At 37.6% G+C, this 23737-nt stretch overlaps 1 protein-coding gene across 15 annotated transcripts in view; it reads right to left on the bottom strand.

Annotated features, from left to right (window-relative positions):
• The window catches only part of SLTM (SAFB like transcription modulator), an 81026-nt gene that overhangs the window by 32110 nt on the left and 25179 nt on the right, over window positions 1-23737 (bottom strand). For 6 of the 15 annotated variants that reach the window (XM_058737561.1, XM_058737555.1, XM_058737565.1 and 3 more), the window contains 15 exons: window positions 22106-22574; window positions 21440-21489; window positions 19147-19265; window positions 16206-16355; window positions 15873-15976; window positions 15614-15780; window positions 15010-15095; window positions 14649-14812; window positions 12032-12212; window positions 11171-11295; window positions 10204-10374; window positions 9187-9501; window positions 8793-8937; window positions 6700-6860; window positions 3919-4616 (listed from right to left, as the gene is read on the bottom strand). In XM_058737561.1, the coding sequence (XP_058593544.1) occupies window positions 4508-4616; window positions 6700-6860; window positions 8793-8937; window positions 9187-9501; window positions 10204-10374; window positions 11171-11295; window positions 12032-12212; window positions 14649-14812; window positions 15010-15095; window positions 15614-15780; window positions 15873-15976; window positions 16206-16355; window positions 19147-19265; window positions 21440-21489; window positions 22106-22574 (2516 nt within the window). In that variant the 3' untranslated portion in view covers window positions 3919-4507. Of the gene's footprint in view, window positions 1-3918; window positions 4641-6699; window positions 6861-8792; window positions 8938-9186; window positions 9502-10203; window positions 10375-11170; window positions 11296-12031; window positions 12213-14648; window positions 14813-15009; window positions 15096-15613; window positions 15781-15872; window positions 15977-16205; window positions 16356-19146; window positions 19266-21439; window positions 21490-22105; window positions 22575-23737 lie in introns of those variants that run through there. The other 9 variants (XM_058737557.1, XM_058737566.1, XM_058737568.1 and 6 more) reach the window with 4 other exon arrangements.

The following is a 23737-nucleotide window of genomic DNA, read 5'->3' as shown; positions in this document are numbered from 1 at the left end:
ACACTATCAGTGCAGAGACTGATGTGGGGCTCAAACTCATGAACTGCAAGATCATTCATGACCTGAGCAAAAACCAACAGTCACACACTTAACTGACTGAGCCACCCAGATGCCCATGTAAATTGATTTTTTAAAACAAAGGTGTTGGGGCACCTGGGTGGCTCAGTCGGTTGAGCGACTGACTTCGGCTCAGGTCATTATCTCACGGTTTGTGAGTTCGAGCCCCGCGTCAGGCTCTGTGCTGACAGGTAGAAGCCTGGAGCCTGCTTTGAATTCTGTGTCTCCCTCTCTCTCTGCCCCTTCCCCACTCATGCTCTGTCTCTCTCTGTCTCGGAAATAAATAAACATTAAAAAACATTTTTTTAAATAAAAAAAATAAAGCAAAGGTGTTAAAGTGATTTATAGGAAAAAGATAGCCTTTTCAACAAATAATACTGGAAAAACTGGATATCCACATAGAAAAAATATATCTCAACCCTTAGTTTATGCCATACATAAGTCAACTTGAAATGGACTTTATGTAAATGTAAAAACTAAAACTATGAAAGGCCTAGAAGAAACAAAGGAGAAAAACCTGTGACCTAGGGGTAGGCAAAGATTTCTACCTAGGACCAAAAATACCCCTGAACTTTCAAAGAAAAAAAAATGATAAACTGAACTTTATCAAATTTAAAACCTATTTTTCAAAAGACACCATTAAGACAACGCAAAGGCAAAGCACAGACTGGAAGAAAATATTCCCAGTATATATCTGATAAAGGACTGGTATCCATAATACACTGAGAGATCTTACAATTCTGTAAGATAAAAAGCACAATTAAAAATGGAGTAGATAATATCTGAAGACATAATTCACAAAGCTTTATCAGTGGTCAATACATGTATGAAAACATGCTTAATATCCTAGGTCAACAGGGAAATGTAAACTAAAGCTACGAGATAGTTCTGTCTCTTGATACCTTGATGGGTATCAAGGCGGCTGAAATTAAAAAGACTGACAATACCAAGTGCTGATAAGTCTGTGGAGCAATTTTTACCCATTACATTGCTGAAGCAAAATGGTACAACCACTTGAGAAAACTCTGAAACAGGAAACTGGTTAAACACACTTTTACTATACACACACACACATGCCCTACACTGGATGAAATGACTTGATGTTCTTATAAGTATGTGCCTATAATTGAATCTCAGTTCTACCACTCGCTATATTTATGGTCCTGGGCAAACTGTTCTTTAGTTTCCACACATATACAACAGGAATAATAATAGTACCTACACCTTAAAAAAAAAAAAAAAGTACCTTCACCTAAAACATAACCTTGTAGAAATTAATTAATGCATGTAAATTACCTAGTAACAATGCCTAGCCCATGTAAGTGTTCAATTAACAGTAATTTCTGTGATGACTTATACTCCTATTTAACATGCCTGACACACAGTAAGCAGGTAATATAATTCCTCTAATGTTGTTATTTATGTTTTTCAAAATTATTTTTGGCTAATCTCACTCCTTTCCATTTCCACGGAAGTTTTAAAATCAGCTTGATAACTTCTACAAAACAGAATGCTAGGACTGTGAAAGAAAATGTGTTGAATACACAAACTACATATGGGGAGAACACACATAAGTTACCTTATTGAGGCACCTGGGTGGCTCAGTTGGTTGAGCGTCCAACTCTTGGTTTCGGCTCAGATCATGATTTCACAGTTGATGAGTTCGAACGCTGCACTGGGCTCTGCACTGACAGCATGAAGCCTGCTTGGGATCTTCTCTCTCCTTCTCTCTGCCCCTCCCCTGCTTGTACATGCTGTCTCTCAAATAATAAATAAAATTTTTAAAAATAGTTATTTAGGGGCGCCTGGGTGGCGCAGTCGGTTAAGCGTCCGACTTCAGCCAGGTCACGATCTCGCGGTCTGTGAGTTCGAGCCCCGCGTCAGGCTCTGGGCTGATGGCTCGGAGCCTGGAGCCTGTTTCCGATTCTGTGTCTCCCTCTCTCTCTGCCCCTCCCCCGTTCATGCTCTGTCTCTCTCTGTCCCAAAAATAAATAAAAAACGTTGAAAAAAAAAAAATTAAAAAAAAAAAAAATTAAAAAAAAAAAATAAATAAAATAAACCTAGTGTTTAAAAATAAATAAATAAATAAAAAAAAATAAAAATAGTTATTTATTTTTGAGAGACAGCATGAGTGGGGGAGGGACAGAGAAACATGGAGACACAGAATCCGAAGCAGGCTCCAGGCTCTGAGCTGTCAGCACAGAGTCATCCGTGGGGCTCAGATCCACGAACTGTGAGATCATGACCTGAGCCGAAGTCGGATGCCCACTGACTGAACCACCCAGGTGCCCAGGCTAAAACTCTTCTAAACCCTTCTCGGAGGTGACTCTCTAGTTAACAGAATGAAAACAAATTTCTGTAATATATAATATTAATAATACTAAGATTTCACAGCTTAACCAGGACAGTTCTGAAAGCTCTGGATAAAAGCTCCTGAAGCTGACAAAGAAGTCCCCCTTTGCCCATTCCTGAGTGGTTCAACTATATAAAGTCATTAACCACTAGTTAACTAGAAAATCACACTAATCAGAGCATCTCACCCGCGCTGGCAAAAGATGCGGTCTCTAAAACCGAAATAACATGTGTTTGAGCAGTGATGAGGAAAACTCTATTACCCATAAAAATGCCTGCTGCTCTTCAAAGAGCATTTGGTCCTGTCTACTCTGGGCTCTATGTCTATAGTGACTGTCAATGCCACCTGTACATATGAATCATCTCGGAGAACATTTGTGGAAAAATATGCCTAGGCCCCAGCCACAAATGTCTTGGGGGTAGGGCCCAGGCTTCACAACTAACCTTACCCCGCTCAGTTAGATCTCCAATTTTGTCCAGTCAGCAGTTGTACCAGTTCATTTCTCTATTTAACCAGCAACCTTTACAAATTGAAATACTCAGTTGTAGAGTTGAGAAGGGCAGAAAAGGTAATGAAATCCAGAGCAATACAGAAGTGCCAGCTTCCAAAAAGGCCAAAGACCAGGGTACTGTGCCTGCCCACACCACCCAGAGGTCTGAGCCATCTCATGAGCACGACCATATCCACCCAGACATTTACAAGAACTTCTACAGAGACTCCTTCTAAAATCAAAAGGTGGCCTCAGAGCGATCCCTCGTTCCATCTTTCCCTTTATATGAGAATTCAAACTGCTGAATTATCTAAGAATCTAGACCTTTTGGATTATTATTCACTGCTGCATACAAAGGAATATGGGAGGCATTAAGAGGTGGTATTCAGAATTCACCTTGAAGGGCTTTCCTAGAAAAGATGCCTTAAAAAAAAAAAAAATCTTAAAAGTCTGTGAGCTTAGACGTTAACTCTCTAACACTGTAACAGAGCACAGTACCCAGCTACCAAGGTGAAGAATTGGTCAGATTTATTTTCTAGGAACAAAGACCAAAAGGCTGCCTTTAGAGCTCTAAACCTAGTCAACGATTTTGGATTTAACACCAGAAAGGGCTGGAGGACTAACATCTAAAAAGCTGGAAACAAAGACACATACACTTCCAAGTGTGGATTTTTATTTTCACAGAGACAACAATGCCTTCCCACATACAAGTATTTACAGAACCCAACTGATTCACCAATCTAGAACCTGGGTTTTTTCCAGTTCTCAACATAGTTGGGAACATGGAAACATTAGTACCCACACAACTCCCAGAGGTGGGATTTATCCACCAAATAGTGCAGATTACCTACAAGTGCACTTACCTGCACAACTCAGTCTAAAAACCTCAGTGATACAAACCTCATGGCCAAGGTTTCGTTCATCTATTTGGTTTCATACCATGCAAACCTGAACAAGTGTGCTGCTACACTAACCTGAAAATCGGCTCTCATTTTACAATTAAAAAGGTTCTCAACGCTTTAGCAACTATACAGAATAGGAAGGTTTATTTCAAAAAAGAGTACATTTTTTTAAACCAGGATACACAGATGCACTTAATGTAACAGTACCTTCTGCAAAAATAGGTTACATAATACTCAGAAATGCAAGGAACAATCTTATTCTCTAAAAATTAGACAGCAGACGTTTTAAGCTTCGACAGCCTTCAAAATGGAGGCTGAAAATGCTTGGTGACAAGAAGGAACTCTAGAGCCTGACACCACGGAGCTAATGCTGCAAATTAAACTACTACCACACAGCTGCAAACTACTCTTTATATTCACACAGAGTTAAACAAAATGGTTTTGATTCCATCCTTTCAAATGTGTCTCGGTGCTACAAGAAAAAAAGTTGAATGATACACAAAACTATTAAAAGTTACAACGGAACTATTTAAACATCTTCTCCAAAATTGAGAAAAGCAATCATGTTAAATTTTAAAAAAAGAGAAAAAAAGAAAAGTCTGACAAAACTCTCAAGCAAGTCAGAGGTCCTCTTCGTAAGTAGTCAAGTAAAGTTTACAGGAGATTTCAATAAATTATCTTGAAACCATGGCAGAGAGCTAATTCTCAGAATCGTCGCGGAGGTCCACCCTTAAATGGCTTAAATCCGGAGCCACTTCCTCTTGGCATGGAATTGCCACTGATTTGTACAATTCTATTAATTGGGGATGCATTACTGAAAAAGGTTTAAAAGAAAAAACTGTCAAGAACAAAAGAATAAATTATAGCTAATACCTACAAAGTGCTTATCATTTACCAGGCACTGTTCTTTGTACTTTACCCATATTAAATAACATTCTTTTCAACAGTTCTATGAGGTAAGTACCATTTACAAACTCCTCTTTATTGATGAGGAAACTGAGATCTGGAGGCTAAGTGACTTGCTCAAGGTCACAGCTAATAAATGGGGGAATGAGGACTTAAACGTGGGCACTCTTGGGGCGCCTGGCTGGCTCAGTTGGTTAAGCGTCCGACTTCAGCTCAGGTCATGATCTCACAGTCTGTGAGTTCGAGCCCTGCATAAGGCTCTGTGCTGACAGCTCAGAGCCTGGAGCTTGCTTCAGATTCTGTGTCTCCCTCTCTCTCTGCCCCTTCCCCGCTCATGCTCTCTGTCTCAAAAATAAATAAAAACATTTAAAATAAATATATAAACAAACAAACAAACAAACTTGGGCACTCTTGCTTCAAAGTCCCTTCCTCAGAGTAAGCCATTTACTGGTGTGCACATGAATGGAACAGAGCAGCAGCCCTCAGAGTGTGGTCCCCAGATCAGCAGCATCAGCATCAATGAGGAACTTGACCCACTGAGCTACAGGACATTGTCACAGCAATATTTTTGGATTCTGGAGGAAGGTTGATTTTTTATATGTTTAATGCAATATAGTAGGTACTAATGAGAGACGCAGGAAAAAAAGCACACCAAAAAAACCTATAACCAATTTGGGAGATAAAAACCAATGGTAAAACGCTTTAAGTAGAATAAGACCAAAGCTCGTGGCTTTGGAACCAAGTAAATGGTGTATGAAAACATTTCTAACAGTTAAATTTGTAAATAGTGTGCGTAACGGAGAAGGAAAAAGACTAATTTGAGAAGCTCAGATAGAAGCTGAAATGAGGAAGAAAGCATAGCTACTACAACTCTTCTTTAAAAACAGAACCACATTTACATATTTATGCTAGGAATGAAGAAATGTAAAGATGAGGCCCAGTCTAGGTGAATGAGATGAACAGTGGCACCAACAAATTAAAAGAAGCTAGAGACGACAAATGGGACGTGAAGATCTGAAACAGGAGAGGAATGAGTTTGCCTGTGACCCTGAATTTAGAGAGAGAGCAAAGTATTTACATAAAGATCATAATACAGAGCTAAATATAGAGTGGTGTTTAAAGTTCAACCATCTGAAGGAGCCGGCAAAGGAAATAAAAAAGGTGAGGAAAAAAATATGATGCATTAGAAAACATGTGGGTCACACAAAAAAGGAAAAGCAGCAATGAGAAACAGTGCTTAACTGCCAAGGAGCTCGAGAACTCAGAAAATAAAGAGATATAGATTAATCAAGAAAAAAGGCATTGGTAACCTTTAGACCCAAAGACAGAAATGAGTGATGAGGCTGTGCAGGCCCAAATATAATAAACACTCACTCAAGTCTGATGGTAGAAGTGACCAACAGAATAGCAGTAATTGAGATCACCGAGTCAAGCCCCCTCTTCTAAGACAGGGGAATGGGAAAGAAAGATGGGCAAGGAAGACCGGGAGAGGCCAAAGACTTGCCAGCTGAGGGGCCACGATGGATGTTAGTGCACAGGGAAAATGAAGCTCATCTCTTAGAATATACACAGGCTTTGGGTTAGTTAACTATCCAAAAGTTTTGCTAGACCTATTTGAAAAGGAAGGAAGCAGAATACATTTTGTTTCCTCTTCCTTTCCAGAACTTTTAGGAGTGATAGGCACTGAACAAGATCACGACTCCAACATGAAGTTTATGTTCATTATCTACTGGTTTCTAAGACACACACGTACCTGTATCTCGATCCATACGGCAGAATGCCAACGTAAACTAACAAATTACCATTAGCTGCCCTACATAAAATCTCTGGGAGATTTTGAGTTAATATGGAGAAATGTTTGGGCAGGGCAGGGCTAGGGCTGTTTGTTACCAGCTGCAATTTAATCTCTCAGAAATTATTTTGCCCTTTAAGGAAAGGACAAAGGTTTGGATATATGCTGCCAGAAAAGTCTTAACCAAATAACTACTTACCTCGCATGTTGGGTTATCATGCCCGCTCCTGTCCGGCCATCACCCATTCGCCTTGCATCGTGATAGCCAGGCCCTTGAGAAGGTGGACCATGCCACTCTTTCCTTGGTCCACTTGTGTCCCGTCCATGGCGTTCAACCACATGTCGCTCCTCAGGATAGTGCTAAAGAATCACATATTAAAAGAAAGGTCATGATACCCTCAGCCTCATGCCAACTCACTATGTTGGTGTGCTCTTAATGTCGGAAGCAAATCAATACGATGTCTGAGAAGAAAACAGGTGAATAATACAAGAGGATATGCAAAGGGTTTCCAACTACTTCGTATTGAGAAGCTGCTCGGGCTTCAGAGTAGGGTAAGGGGGCAATGATTCAGCACTGTCATTTCTATTTCCATACCTTCTAGCATGCATGTCCTTCATGACTTCGAGTATTTCTAGATAGGCACATCATGCATTGATTTATAGGTATGTAAGAAGGCACAGTGAAAGGTCAAAACCTGAAGACAAATCAAGGTGGAGTATATGCTCAACACTCAAACAGCACAGAGACACACGAATCGCCGTCTTATTTCACACGGTACTCATCAATGCTATGACTCTTACAAGGTCTTACATACATGACGAGAAAAGCACAGTAGTGTACATAAAGAAACAAAAGCCACAGAACTAAGGATCCAAGAAAAGCAGAGTCAAAAGTGACAATACTTAGTCTACAGAAAATAAGGCTGAAGGTACTCTACATAGGTGTAATACTGGCAGAACAACATACATTATGAAAAACAGAATTGTCAAGGCAGGGACAGGATCTCCTCCTCAGAACATCTTTTCTGAATGGATATCTGAATACAGGGGCTACTCTGTGAGACTGCCTTCCTTAAGTGTTACTCTAAATAGGGCAGAATGTCTGGATTATACACCCCGTCTTGAAAGTTCTGTTCAGGGCAAAGAAATCAATGAACTGATCCACTGAACATTTCAACTTACTTAAAACATGAAAGCTTATAATGCACTCCCAAATCCATTTCATAAGTGTTCTGGATGAAATGGAAAGTGTATAGTGGTATAGCTAGAATGTCAAGGGATTAAAAAAATTTACAGTAAAGTATACCGCTACAAAATCGAATATGTATTCAAATACAAAACAGAGCTTCATACTATAATGTAGGTTGAAGAATGGACACACACACACATTTCAGAATTCTTTTTTGTGTATAATTTAGGAAGATTTTCTATTTGTGCTGCTGTCAACTCATATGCCAGTATTTCATCAATAGAATGCTTTCAGATTCGTTGAAAGGTCATTTGAGTTGTTAAGAGATGAAGATACTTCGCTTTGGCCAGGTTCATTAACTTACAAAATAATCAAGTCAATAAAGTATCACAAGAATAAAAAGCAATTTAAAAATATGAAATATTTCACTCACCTACCTTTAGAATTAAAAGAAAAAGACACAAAAATTATATCTCAATTCTACACTATAACTACTGAATGAACAAGGAGAGGACTGGACAAAAAAAAAAGGAAAAGTGAAAGGGAAACACAAGAAGAGGCCAAAGATTTTTGCATCTAGTATGAAAGCCTCAATTTCTTAAAGAGAAATAAAACATTCATCACCAGGAAGGCTCATCTACAACATTTAATAATGCTCAAATTTCAGTAGGAATTTTAATAAAAATGGCATCAGATTTTCAGGGCTAGTATCCTACTTCTTTGTAGTGATGTTCAATTAGTGACAGTAAAATATGAAAAATTTTAAGATCTTTTATAGAAACTAGTCTCCCAATCATTCTAATCTAACTAATCCAGGCTTCATCAAAATGATAAGTCCTTGGGGCACCTGGGTGGCTCAGTAGGTTGAGCATCCAACTCTTGACTTCAGCTCAGGACATGATCTCACGATTCTGAGCGTTTGAGCCCCACATTGGGATCTGTGATGACAGTATGGAGCCTGCTTGGGATTGTCTCCTTTCTCTGACCCTCCCACGTGCTCTCTCTCTCTCTCTCGTTTAATAAACGTTTAAAAAAAAAAACTTAAAAAATAAGTCCTCTGAATTTATTACAGAAGAGTGGACAATAAACTCTCAAGCACTTACCTGTGTTCCACTTCCTCGGTCTGTGATTACGCCTCTGTCTCCCTCTCTGTTTCCATAGCTGGAAGCATTGCTGCGATTCCCAGGGGGAGCCCCTCTCACACTGTGTCCTGATACTTCCCTCCCCGATCGTTCCGGCCTTTCAACTCTGTTAAACAAAACCCAAAGATATCTACAATCAAAATTCTTTTACACTTTAAAAAAATTTTTTTTTTTAATTTTTTTAGGTTTTATTTATTTAAGTAATCTCTACACCATGTGGGGCTCGAACCCCCGACCCTGAGATGAAGAGTCGCATGCTCTTCCAACTGAGTCAGTCAGATGCCCTAACATCTTTTTTCCCTAAACCCAAATGCGTTATGTACCACCAGCTAGACACTGAAAACTACACAAATACCTTGCTTCCCGTTTGTCAGTGGACATGCCGCCATCACTTTTCCAGGTGGTTGGTCTGGATGGATTGGGCCCTGCTTCTCGAGGATGTCTAGGGTGAGTGATATCAGGCCTGTCATGGATGATTACCGTTCTCCTCTCATCTCGTTCTCCCCGGACTTCTCTCCTGTCCGTTTCTCTAAGTTCATTTCTTGGTGGTGGAGGCTCATTTCTTCTGGAATCACTGAAATTTTTGGGATACCTTTCAAAACCTGGATCTTCTCTTCGTGCAGTAGGACGTGTTTTCTTCCCTTCACTTTGACCAACAAAGCGTTCTCGCCTGTTGATTATCCAAAACAAAGAACACAGGTCCTGAGACGTACTTATTTGGCCCTATTTTTCTTAATTTTATTTGCATAACTTACAAAAATTACACTTCTTTAAAAATTAACTTAAGGCAAAGCCACCAAAAAAGCCACACTATTATTATAATCAATAACTTATATTCTTTTAAAATGAGCTAAATGTTTGGCATGAAAATTGTTTTTTAGCATCTGGGGAAAATTACATCAAACACTCTAGTGACTACCAACCTGAAGGATGTCAGACTGTTCTTAACAGTTGAGGCACATCCAAAGCTAACAGTATTCCCACCTAGTTTTAAACAAAGTTAAAAATATAAAGCCAATCTACTTGACCTTGTTATAGTGGCCTAGTAAAGATTTTTTTTTTTTTTTAATTTATTTATTCAAGCAATCTCCATACTCTGTGCGGGACTTGAACTCACGACCCCAAGATCAAGAGTCACATGCTCTACCATAGACTGAGCCAGCCAGGTACCCCAAACTAATTTTGAACACTGAATCCTAGCTACATAAATTAATTATGTGAATTTATTAAATTAATGAAAACAGAAACCAAACACACAATTTGTTCTGAACACTCAGGCCTGACCTGTTGTACTTAAGTTTTAATAGAGAACCAAACATATCATTAGCAAGGCTCATGTACCAAATACAGTAACTTTCAAAAAGGCATCTACCTTTCAAAAGATGATGACTGTACTGTTGAACTCTCAGGAAACCTGCTCCTCTCTCGGTGATCAAAGTCATTAAATCTGTTCTGCTGGCGAGAATAGTCAGATCCATGGCTGAATCGTGCATCTGTATCTAGAGACAACTTTTTATTCTCGCTCCAGTAAGGATCATCTCGCCTTGAAGAGAAATATTTGCTCATTTATATAAATTAGTTTTATAATAAACCAACAACACTTATTTGGAGTCATACATACCACATGCTAGGAACTGTGGACACAGAAGGCTAATAAACTCAAGACACAAAACACTGTTACAAGAACAAGCTAGCAAAGAATTAATTATCAGACTGCATGAAGTCCTATAGTGTTAGAGGAAGTTCACAGGCGAGAAAATAGTTGAAAAATGGTCTGTTTTAAAATTCGTAAATGGAAAAAACAGATACCATTTTATGATAAAATTCTAACAACGTTTTCAGTTATGTTTAACTTTGGAAGTTACACAGGTAAGTCCCAAGCACAGTTCATTCATTCCATGTATTTTTCAACACAACCAACTAAATCTCATAGAATTTATGAGATAAAAAATTAAGTAACTATATATATTTTGAAAACTATTAAGCAGCATGAACACAGACAACCCAAGTTTGTAACTTCCAAGTTTATCTGCATTAACCTGTAAGAATTTTCAAATGGGTCTGAGTTTGAGACGCATCACGGAAGCCCAGTATAATCATGTATTTCCAGTCATAATGGAAAAACATGTGCCATTAGGAAGGGAAAGGGAAAGAGAGCAGACTCTTCCTACTTGACAATGCATTGGATCCACTCCAGTCCTGCAATCATTCCCATCCTTACTGATCATGACCTTTTATTCCAGTGACAGTTGCCTGTAGTTTCTAATTCCCTGGTCAGTCTTAGTTTAAAAGGCATAAGGTAACAAATGTAACTGTTAAAGAAGAAAGCAGGCAACTACCTATGATCTACATCACGTGGGCGTTTCAAAGAATTCCTTTTTTCTTGTTCATAACGAAGCTGCTGCTGTTGCCTTCTCAGTTCCTCTCGTTCTCGAGCAATACGTTCAGCTTCCTTACGACGTTCCTTCAGACAACACAGAAGGAAGAACCAACCAATGCAAAATGAAAACATAAGGTAAGTACATGCGCAACCTTGTTTTCATCCTGTCATTAAGAAACCACCATAGGCAAGCACCAGGCAAAACACATACCTGGGACAAATACATAAACAAAACTGACTTCAGAAATCAGTAATCTAGACTATGGCTATTGTTCTGCAACATTTAAAAATAACAGAGATCGGGTGGTGAAAGCTGGCAAGTAACTGGGAAGGTCAGATTCAGTTTCATCATTTGATTGAAACAAAAGCACCTAAAGGGAATTAGAAATAAAGTTCTAAATATGTATGGAAACTAAGTGCTTTGATGCAATTCTGCAAAGAGAGGCATTATTTCCTTCCAGCCTTGGGAAATCATTCCCACTCTAATATGTAAGGAAATAAGTTATGATGTGCTGAGACTGGGATAGTGACAGAGCCTGGATTACAACTACTCTGGACTCATAGTCCTATGCTCAGACTATTAGGCTGCCATGATATTGCAGAGCTCGAGTTACTACCAATTGGCCAGAACAAAGTCACTGCTAAATGTATTTTTAACTAGCACCTAACTGATGGTTATCTTTCAGGGGCACTCAATAAATGCTCATCAGCTGAACTCATTCTATAGAAGCTTTACAACAAGTAAAGCAAATTTTAGGGCAAAAATCACAGGGTTTGAAAAAGGTCAGTTATTTAAGATGAAAAGATTTTCTGACTGCACCTGTTCAATACGAATGCGTTCCCTTTCCAAGCGTTCGCGTTCCATTCTCTCTCTCTCTAGTTTTTGCCTTTCAATTTCTAGGCGCTCTCTCTCTCTCTGTAAGCGTTCCCGTTCTTCCCGTTCACGAATTATTCTAATGCGTTCTCGCTCTCGACGCTCTCTTTCTGCAATCTCTCTTCGTCTAACAAAAATCAGTATTTAGAAATACTTAAATTATGCTAGCACTGTGTGAAAGAGAATAGCTTTTGAGTTTGAATTTTTCCTTGTGGTTGGCAAGTTTAAACTTCAACTCAATCTAAGTAGGTTTAATGTAATTGGAAAGAGAACTCAAAATAAAACTTTAAACAGATTCCAATGCTGTCACTTATTTATTAAGATTGTCAACTGAGCAGCTGAATTTTATAGAGTAGTTGCCTCTTAGAGGATTCCTGTTTAAATAAAAATCCCACTATAATAATAGCCCATTAGTTAATCAACATTTTAATAAGGACATATTCTACAAATATGTTTACAAAACTACAACTTCTGTTTTTGACAGGAAATTTTCCAGTAGCTAGTATGTGTTCTATCTCCTTAAACAAAGTAGACCTTATTTTGGTGACTTGGGATCATATCCATCAACATGAATTATAGCAGATGCTATATATAATAAAAGGGTTGCCCTTAAGGGCTTTTTTGCTGTTCACTAGCCCGTGCTTCTTTGAGTCAGGAGGCAGTTCAAATGTTTGCTGAACTTAATGAAGATAATGTATCGGGACTTTTCACATTTCTGTCATCCCCTCACTCTAAGGCCCTCAGTGTGCTCTGTCTATCAGCATGTCTTCCTCTAGCCACCCAGTGGTTCTCAGTGGGTCAGTACTGCTCCCATGGAAATCTGAGGGGCATTTTAAATTATCCCAATGACCATCGGGGCCATTAGTAGCAGCACTGAGTGAATGGGGACCAAGGATTCTAGATAGCTTACACTGCATGGAATGGTCAGATAGTTCAGCACAGCAAAAAAATCCGTCCAATATTCATTATACTTTCAAATGCCATAATGGACATTCATGTCATTAAAACAAAACAAAATCACCTTTAAAAAAACCGGAGCCTAGAACTTCACTCATTTTGAATACATGCTAGGTTGGTTGGTTTGCATGGTTGCATGGTTGGCATGGTTTTATATACACTAAAATTTCCAGGAATGCAACTCCACATCAATTAGAAGGAAAATTATACTTTCTTAAGACCTTCACCAAGAGTCGTTCACCATTTCAGAAATCATGTTGTAATGCCAACACCACTCCTGGCATTTGACTTACCAAAACGACACACCAATATCAGTCTGCATTTGTAGCTGTCACATTCTCATTGAATCTAAAGAGGGTTGTAAACATCTGACTACTTCATTAGGTCTTCTAGAGAGTCGTGCCTAAACATTCATATCTGGAATATATGCTTCATTATAATTTACTTTTATTTCTCCTTTGTATTAGAATTAAGGCATTATATTGGTTGTTTGGAAATTATTTGCATAGGCATATAACACATTTGTAGGCCTATTATGCATCAATTACATTTCAGCAGAGTAAAGAGAACGCTGCAACTTTTTTTTAACATAACAGGGGTGCTGGTCTGATAGGCATGAGAATCCCTGCTCTAGCAGCTCCCACACTCTCCTCCTGATCTGTCATCTAAATAGGGAGCTCAGCATATTAGGACTTCATGAAAAAAAAGCAAATGGATTCTGAGCAATGCGAGGATTATTTCTCTCTAATAAAGTGTGTGGCAATCACAGTACTATTTAAGTCATCACAAGTGTCTGGTAATTCCTGATGCTCCTGTGAACGAATACATGAAATCCCATGATAAAAGACCTCTCAATGAGACAGGTTAATATTTGGAAATTTATATTATAAAACACTATCACAAGAATATTTTAAGTGGCATCAAAAAATTGACATATGAAAGCAAACTGGCATTCATGGCAAACTGTTGAGATACTGCCACTAAAAATAGAAAATGTTTTGTTTTGTTCTCTGTTTTAAAGAGAATGCTTGCTTTGAGACAAAGCTTGAACACATTAAGGTTCATAAGGCAAAATTCCTTCACTTCCTTTCAATTTCCAGAAATTGGTTTATAACTAGTGTTAAAGATGTACCTACAGGTAAAGACAGGTATAAAATAGACACTTGAGAACCTATAGATTACATTGAGGCTATCTTATGTCACCATCATTTTTTCCTTTAAAATGTTTTTCATGGCGGCAGCTTTGGAGTAGAGGAAAGAGCATTGGACTTGGAGTCAGAAGACTTGGGTCTGAGTCCCGACTCTGCCACTCACTAGCCATGTGGCGTTTGGAAGAGTCTTTTAGCCTCTCTGGGCCTCCATTTTTTCAATCAGATAATGGGCACACCTAACCGTACAGAACAGCTGAGACAGAGAGAACAGATGGAAAGGTACTTGGTAAATTACAAAATGCTATGCAAACTTAAGAAATCATTAGGTTTTACTGCATTTCTTAAAAGCGGCAAACAGCTTTCTTGGGAATACAATTGCTAGGAATCTGGTTTGTAACTAGTGTTAAAGATGTACCTATAGGTAACGACAGGTATAAAAGAGACACTTTTCCTACCTTCGAAGTTCCATTGCTCGTCGCAATCTTTCAAAGCGAACTAAATGCTCTCTTAGTCTTTGTTCCTTCATCTTTTCAAAAGGCAAGATGTCTTTCCTTCTATAGTCTTTGTCCCTTTTTTTATCTAGGCTAGCTCTCTCCTTTTCCTTGCTTCTTCCATGAATCTATAAGAAAAAAAAGTGTAACAGGACTAGAAGTTACAATAATGTGGAGTTTTGGTTTTCAAGTTCAGCTGGTCATTTAAAAAGCTTTAAAAGAGTAATGACATTCTATTTTTCTTGATTTTCAAGTTATAGAGATACCGAACTATCTTCTTTTGAAAACAGCAGAATAGTACATGGCAGCCCTCTCAGAGACTTACTTTCTCATATCTTCCTCTTCTTGATGGCCTACAATGATCTCCTTTAGTTTGGTCTAGTATTACCATATGTCCTGGACTCTTTGAACCTAAGAGGAAAAAAAAAAATCATAAACAAATGTCTAAACACTATCTCATTAAAAAAGACAGTAACTATCATGTAAAAATGCTGAAATCTTAGATAGCCAGATATTCACAACATAGTGCATGAAATAAATAAACCTACTTATTCTATGAGAACTTAACTGCAAATAGTCTTTAAAAAGAGCTCAACCCACAAACATAATTACTTTCAGTAATACCAAAAGATCCCAACTCTTATGGAAACCAATTTGACAATCAATTTCATATTAAAAAAGAAAAAAACAAAAACAACAAAAGATCCCAACTCAGTCACACAGCTATCAATGACCATAAAGGGGCTTAGATGGAAGAACACACTTGTTTCCCAAGATACAAAAGAAGACTTCCCCTTCTACCACAGTGACACCTAACAACGAAGTTTAAATATTTATCTGGACTGGGATCTCAGGTTTTCCCTTCCACTGTAAAAATGAAATGGTAGAAAGCATTAGAAAGGGATTGAGAAGAAAGATACATAGCATACTTATTCGCTTCTTTTCTTCACTTTTTTTAATCGACTCTGAAGTTTGGCCACTTGATCCATTATCATTCTTCTCATCTTTACCTTCTATTTTCTTAGTATCCTTGCCTTCTTTTTTTTCACATTTCTCAGATGACCTTTTCTCTTCTTTTTTCACAGAGGCTTGTGTCCTGATCATACCACCCAGGAAAAACAGGTAATGAGAACTTTTGCAGCAATTTTCCAAAAAAGTCTAGTGCTTATCAAAAAAATAAATCCTTACTTGCTACTTCTATCACTCATGTTTTTTTTGTCTCCAGAACTTCTTGAACTACTCTTTTCATCATTTTCTTTCTTCAATTCTTTCTTAGAAGGATCACCTTTAACCTGAAAGGTTTAAACAGGAAAAAAAAAAATCAGTACATTTTAAGGTTATGTTTCACATCACAAAAAAGTATGTTTTGGGGAGCAAATGTGGAAAAAACAGAAGTAAAAACATAAAAATAATACTTAAAAACTATTACAAATTCTACTCTCTATGGGTGTAAACTCTTTAAATTGAGCACTGCTAGCCCTCGAAGTAACCTCTGTTTTATATACATTTAGGCAAGCTTACTTTTTCAACAGAAATCAGCTGTCCATGCAGCTCAGTGCGGTGAAGATGTGCAATACATCTGGATACCTCTGTGCTTGAAGACATAGTTACAATGCCATAGCACTTTGCCCCAGGACTTCGAGCATTTGTAACTACCTTTGCACTCAGAACCTAGAATATAAAATAACACTTGACAAAGTTTTACAACTTTACCACAACATACATTTCTGAATAGATCAAACTTCAGAATTAATACTAATCAAATAAAAGGATATATCCAGGATACATGAATTTGTGATGATGGATACATTTTGGATATATATTATTATTTTGGTTCATATTCTTGTGATCATTATCTACTTTGCTTATAATACAAGTACTCAGTAAATATCCAGGGGAAAAATCTAAAGCATCAAAAACTGGGCTCCTGGATGGGTCAGTCGGTTAAACGTCCAACTCTTGATTTCGGCTCAGGTCATGATCCCACGGTTCGTGGGACTGAGCTCCGTGATGGGCTGTGCGCTGATACCACAGAGCCTGATTGGGACTCTCTCTCTCCCTCTCTCTTTCTCTGGTCCTTTCCCCACACCCTGTCTGTCTGTCTGTCTCTCTCAAAATAAACATTTAAAAAATAGCGTCAAGGGGCACTTGGGTGGCACAGTCGGTTAAGCATCCGACTTCGGCTCAGGTCATGATGTTGCAGTTCCTGAGTTCCAGCCCCTCCCATCGGGCTCTGTGCCGCCAGCTCAGAGCCTGGAGCCTGCTTCGGGTCTCCTTCTCTCTCTACCCCTCCCCCTCCTGCGCTCTGTCCCTCTCTGAAAATTAATACACATTAAAAACAATAATAAAAAAGTGTCAAAAAGCAATTGTAATCTACTTGCTTTGTGTTAAATTTTTCAACTCTATAGCCAAAATACAGCAGTCACATCAATGCAATAATGACACAATTAATGAAAGCAAAGAAATTAATATTCTCAATTGCATTTGGGCCAAACTTCCCCTATCATAAGCCCACCCTGAATCTCTTAGAGGAATAAGAGGTAATTTTCTAGAAAGTTTCTAAATGAGTGTTAACAATTTTCTCCAATGAGTTACTATAAGAAATTTCAAAAAATGAATAAAGAACCATCCACATATAAAAAAGCAGTCTTAAAAACACACCCTACAAAAACATACTCTAAAAAGATACACTTTGAGCTTTAAAAATATACACCAATATAAAAGTGACAAAGAATTTCAATTCTATCAAAGTCAAGAGAGACAGGGATGGATGAGTAGGAAGAAAAGTGGCAGTACAATCTAGTGCTGAACAAAAAGAGAGACAGACATAATGCCAAAAAGAGATAAACAGGGAATTTAGGAGGCTGGGTGGTGTGGATGGCTGGAAACTATCAGCTTTTATCTCAAGTCTGGGAAAGGCAGACTTGCCCCAACAACAACTTGGTTTTAAAGCCCAATGTCTTGTTATAAAAGTACACGGTGTCCTTATAGAGTTTTAGTCCTAAGAAATGCCAGCATTAAAAAACTTTTTATATCTCTAACAATAAATTACTGAAAACAAAATAAAAAATAAACCAAGGGTGATCACAGGACTACAGTTCTCAGTGTTGTATATCTGACACCTATAAGAATCCTTAACACTCAGGCAACTCTATATTAGAAGAAGAAGAAAAAAAAGACTTCTGAAATCAACAGAATAGATTTTTAAAACATTCATGAATGGTTATTCACCAATATTGGTCATTAATTTAACAAATATTTCAAAGCCTACCGCATGCACTTAAAGTATAGCAGACGAAGTCCCTGCTATCAAAGAGACTACATTGGAGGGGTGCCTCCAGTCAGTTAAGAGTCCAACTCTTGATTTTGGCTCAAGTTATGATCTCACAGTTCCTGGGACACAGGGATCGAGCCCTGTGTCACGATCTGTGGGGACAGCACGGAGCCTGCTTGGGATTCTCCCTCTCCTTCTCTCTCTGCCCCTCCCCCACTTCTGTGTGCATGCTCTCTCTCTCTCAAAATAAACATTTAAGAAAAAAAGAGCTTACACTGGAGTAGATTACATATGACATATAATGAAAACAAAAATACAAGGCAGAAAGGAGTGAGTGCCCTAAGGGATACAAATCGACTACAATGCAATTCAACAACTATTAATTGAGTATTTAATGCATTTAATTATTGGCTATTCTTCTGTTAGATCTTCCCTTTATATGCCAGTATATATTTTTCTGATGAACCAACCACAGTCGAGCCTCCCCTTTTGCTCTCTTGGCAACTCTTCCATCATAGCACATATCACAACTTCTGATGAAGGAGATTTTCACCAGTTTTACATTTTTTTCCACTACTGTACTGGAATCTGTATGGTGACAGGTGTATCAGTTCCCACCCCCACCAAATTCTATATCCCGTTCTCTAATATTTTCCAAATCACTAGATTAGCCTTAGATACTCTAGTTCCTAGAAAAATCATGATGAATGTGATGAATAACTCAGTCCTTGGCTGAAATGGGCTTAAAATATGAGCTTTTAGGGGCGCCTGGGTGGCTCCATCAGTTGAGCGTCCGACCTCAGCTCAGGTCATGATCTCACAGTCTGTGAATTTGAGCCCCGCATTGGGCTCTGTGCTGACAGCTCAGAGCCTGGAGCCTGCTTCGGATTCTGTGTCTCCCTCTCTCTCTGCTCCTCCCCCACTCGTGCTCTGTCTCTGTCTCTCAAAAATGAATAAACATTAAAAAAAAAAAAGAAAGAAAACTATAATATGAGCTTTTAATACAAAGATCCCCAAGCTCAGAGTGAGATTATAGGACGAACTCTACGTTACCACAGAATTCAATAATTATGCTTAAACCAGTCGTAAGAAAAACAAAAAAACTGGAAGGTTTCATATAATATTGTTTTGACTATAATTCCTTTCAAACGGAGACACGAGAAAGATAAACAGGTAAAAGCAGCGTACCTTTCCATATTTGCCAAAAAGGTTCTTCAAATCAGCAGCTTTGGTATTAGAAGAAAGTCCACTAACCCAGATATTTTTAGTTGAGCTTCCACTGCTACCACTAGTACTACTTGTACTGCCTAGAACAAATTTAATAGCAGACATTTTAGTATCTCCACTGGAATTTTTTTTAATAAAATGATTAGATCCATCTTCTTCCAAAATTATAGAATTATCTTTTGACGTAACTAAATCTAATAGCACAGCCTCACTGTATCAGAATCCTAGGAATTTGCTATTATTAAAATCAAACACAATAGACGATACAACTAGTGAGGAAACAAATCCGAACATCTGTATAGTTTCTACTGCATGCGTTAAACTGAAGTGGGTAAAAAATCAGTTACAGGTCTTGACTTTGACTGTTAAGTTTAATAATTTATACTCTACCACTGCAATGAATATAGACAACTGGAAAGCAGTCATCTAGAAATGTACAGATTGCTTAATTACCCACATATGTCCCGGGCTTTAGATCCTGAGACATTGGGAGTGCAAAAGGGAACAGTCAAAGGAAGGGATAAACCATATTCAAAAATGTAAATGTTTAATAACAAAGACTAACCAACAGCTCATCTTCATTCTCTGGTAGAGAAAGAATAAAACAGGAATTATATGCAGCTAGATAACTCTGGATTTAATTAAAAACAATCTTCTAAAACAAAGTTATTAATAAGAATAAAATCAGAAACCTCAAAATTCTTTAGAATAGGTAAATGGTTATACGAATTATTTCTGTACTACCTCCATACACAAAGTAGGCTGTCATACACCTAAGTACCATTTCTTGGAATACAGGCCTAGTCAGTAACCACCCCCCCCCCCCCACCAGTGCTTTTCTTCAAATGTGCTGTTACAAAAGGGAGCTTTCATTCATTTGACTTAATTTGCAGAACAATTCTTACCCACTTTAAGGGAAAAAAAGTATGTAAGCAATTAAAAGTAACAATTTTTATAACTGCACCTTATTGTAAGTAGAAAGAGTAAAATTTTCAATGCTTTAAAATATTAATGCCACAGGTTTTAGTTGAAAAATTACTGTCCACGTAGACTTATGAAGAGACGACACATTTTAAATATTAATGGCTGCTGCATTTCTACTCTTAAAAACTACATTTAAAAAAGGATCGATTTTATGAAATGCTAACTAGAAGACTGCGTATCTTTTTTTATGTAAACAGTAACATTTGGGCCCAGGTACTTCTCTTAACTACAGAAAAAAAATTTCAATAATAGAAAAAAGTTAACATTTAAACAAGACCACTAATCTTCTGAATTTAAAGGGTAACATCCAATAAATCTATTAAATGTTGTCCATTAACCAAAACTGTAAAAGGATGTGAGTATTGCAATTAACTGTCAATTTAGTACACAATCACTTGAAATTCCAACTATTAAAATTACCAAAATAACACTAAATGAACCACAAAAAGCAGATAACATTCCTTATTTATTCACTGAAGAGGCATTCTAGGACTTTGCAACACCTGATTGGTGTTATTTCCCTTAAAGTGATTTTTCAGAAAACAGGAAATGTTTTTCAAGTAGACAGCATATGTACAAGAGGAAACTAAAGTGCAACAGCCATGAGAGACCCAGACATCCCAGTAACAGAAAGTAACCAAATATTGTATCTTTAAGCTTATAAGAATTTAAAATAAAACGAATTTCCTACATAAAACTCCTATCGACCCAAAATAAGTCAAATTAAGAAGCAAATTGTAAAGAATCAAAAATACCCTATACTGGCTATGTTAACAGAAGTGTGCCCTGATTTAAACAATGAAAAAAATAAAACCAAATGTTAGAGACTGATTTTCTTTTAAATATTAGACTCCACAAATATATGCAAGTATCATTTATGGCACATTTCCTACTAGACAGAACAGGGAGAAGGTTGTGCATATGGGTTGCAAATGACTACAACTAAAGATAAAATATTTCTAAAATTATAAGGCAAGAAAATGAAGTATCTATTGTATTAATATTCAACACAGGTGCTTAGAACACAATGTTAAAAATACAACTTTTAGCATACTCCTACCAGTTTACAAATTAATTACAGCTTAACACCTCAATAACACCAAGAGTTTGCGAAAATCTATTTAACTCAACAGTCTGCACAAAAGCCATCCAGAAATTTTAGTATGTATATTTTAAATGACTAAACGTCAAAGGAAACCCCAGGCAATTATTATTTTTTAACGAAAATACACAATTTACCACTGAAATAAATAGGAAAAAAATCCATTACCTTTGTCATCTTTGGATGATGTCTTGCTGTCTTTAGATTCCTTTGAAGAGCTAAAGAAGCAAATCACCAGAAGAAAATTGAAAACAAAAAAAAAAACCCAAAAAAACCAAAAATCGAACAGCTTGATATTGACTACATTTCAAACTAGTGCTATTCACACAAATTAACAATTCCAAAGGTCTAGATTAGGTTATTTGAACAAATGATTCCCTTAGGATTCTTGCACTGATTTTCCCCAAGATGCCTGAAGATCTAGATTTTCTGACAATTCTATTCAGTGGATATATGGCCATCTTCTCCAGATTTCAGGACTGGGACTTGACTTCATTTTGTGTTCTTAGGACTGATAGTTGTTCATTAACCATCATCACAAGGATTTTTAAAAATAAAACACAAAAAAATTGTCAATTTGAAAAAAAAAACAAAAAACAACAAAAAAAACCAAATATATGCTGACAATTCGACAATGCAATCAGTAGGACACACTGCATATTACGAAGATCTTGAAATTTTTTTTTAAAGTAACTTATGACGGTCAAAAATATTATAGGCAGGATCATAAGTACTAATTACTGTACATGGTCTTGAAGCCACCCCCTTAATGTAGAGTGATCTTATTGAATGCTGGAATTCAGTATCGTAAAGAACTGACATAGAAAAACAAACCTCTTTGCTTGACCAGAGGCCCCAGTAGACGAGGGCCCTTTCTTCAAAGTATCCTTTTCTTTGTCTCCAGATTCTGCTTTCTTAGAACTTTCTCTGGCTTCCTTCTCGACAGGATCCCCCTTCACGCAGTCTTCCTTCTTACCATCTTTATGGTTCGCATTCATCTCATAATCCTTGCTTTCCTTCTCCGGGCTCTGTGCAATGGCGTCCTGCCCATCTTTTGGCTTACTTGCTTCAGAATCTGTAATTTTCACATTTTTACCTGTTTCTAGGAGGTCATCACCATCAAAATCCAGAGTGATGGCATCTTCAGCCTGGATTGTGACCGAGATGTTGTCATCCTCAGCTTCTTTCACAGTCGCATTAGCTTCCATCTCTTCATGAGCTGTGTGATCAGCCTCAGCTAGGTTCCCTTCTGAAGGAAGAGGTTTAGATACTTCTTGTGTACCATCACCAGAACCTGCTATATCTAAGAGGATTTAACAGGAATAAATATGGCAAAACAAGAAGTTTAAACAATTTCATATTCATAAGCTAGAATAGGACCTAGAAAATATAAAGCCAGTTATTAGCACTGATGGAAGGTTAGGGGAAAAAAAACACAAGGGTATTAACTAACATAAACAATCCTTTACCCAGGATCACTTATTCTTCATGGAAAAAAATGATCTCTACATACAAATACCAAACAACAAAAGTGAGGAAATGGTTCCATCCTGAGGATACCAGCTCTTCATTTGTGGTTAGAAGTTAATGGCATATGGAAGATTTTTTTCCTCCATGAGATAGTGACAAATGTGCAGATTTGTTATTCAATGTTCCAATCATCTTGGGTTTAACCCTTGTGACCTTCAGAATCCCCTTGGTGACGTCTTGAAAGGTCACAGTCTGAGGATATCAATCAGTCTTCAAAGTTTTTCAGGGCCCCATCTTTTTCACTCTTCTTTTTCAATTCTTGGGTAGTCCAGAATCGTATGGAAAACTGCTGCAGAAGGCTCCAAAGATGGCCTGCTCCATAACGTTCAGGAAATTGGTTATTTCCAGTCTTCATCCTGTCCAGTCAGTCCCGCAATTACCGTTTTTGAAGATGTCTTGCATTCCCCCAAAATAGAAAGGCTTCAGGCATGTGAGATTTTCAGTCAGTAGCTTTACTTCGTCATCATTTTTAGGCCTTTAATTCTGCCTTGCTTAGAACCCTGCTCCATGTCCTTTCTAGTCCAAAGTAGGATCCTTTGACTTCCATCCAAGAACTCTTCCATGATAACCTCATACTGACAAATGTATTACTACTGATGTCCCTGTAATTGTATTGGATGAGACAGTTCTCCTAAACTATGAAAACTGTCAGAAGGCTATACGAAAGTTTCTCTATGTAGCAAACAAAACGTTAGTCTCCTCATCACCCATTTTTAGGACCGTTTATACAATTAATTATCCGTTACACTCCAATAAGCACGTATGAGTTACTGCAGTGCCAGTCTTAAGGACGTTATCAACTTACCGTATGCTAGAAGTTATTGTAAAAAATAAAGTTAAAATTGGGTTAAAAAAAATATGGCATTGTCCACTACAGTAACTGATATGTACCATTAAGTTAGAACATATCTTAAATGTTAAAAAGAAAATTAAAAC

This window comes from Neofelis nebulosa, chromosome 7 (assembly GCF_028018385.1).
Source record: "Neofelis nebulosa isolate mNeoNeb1 chromosome 7, mNeoNeb1.pri, whole genome shotgun sequence".
Classification (NCBI taxonomy): Eukaryota; Metazoa; Chordata; class Mammalia; order Carnivora; family Felidae; genus Neofelis; species Neofelis nebulosa.
The sequence above is the reverse complement of the archived record's forward strand: the minus strand, read 5'-3'. Positions and strand labels throughout refer to the sequence as shown.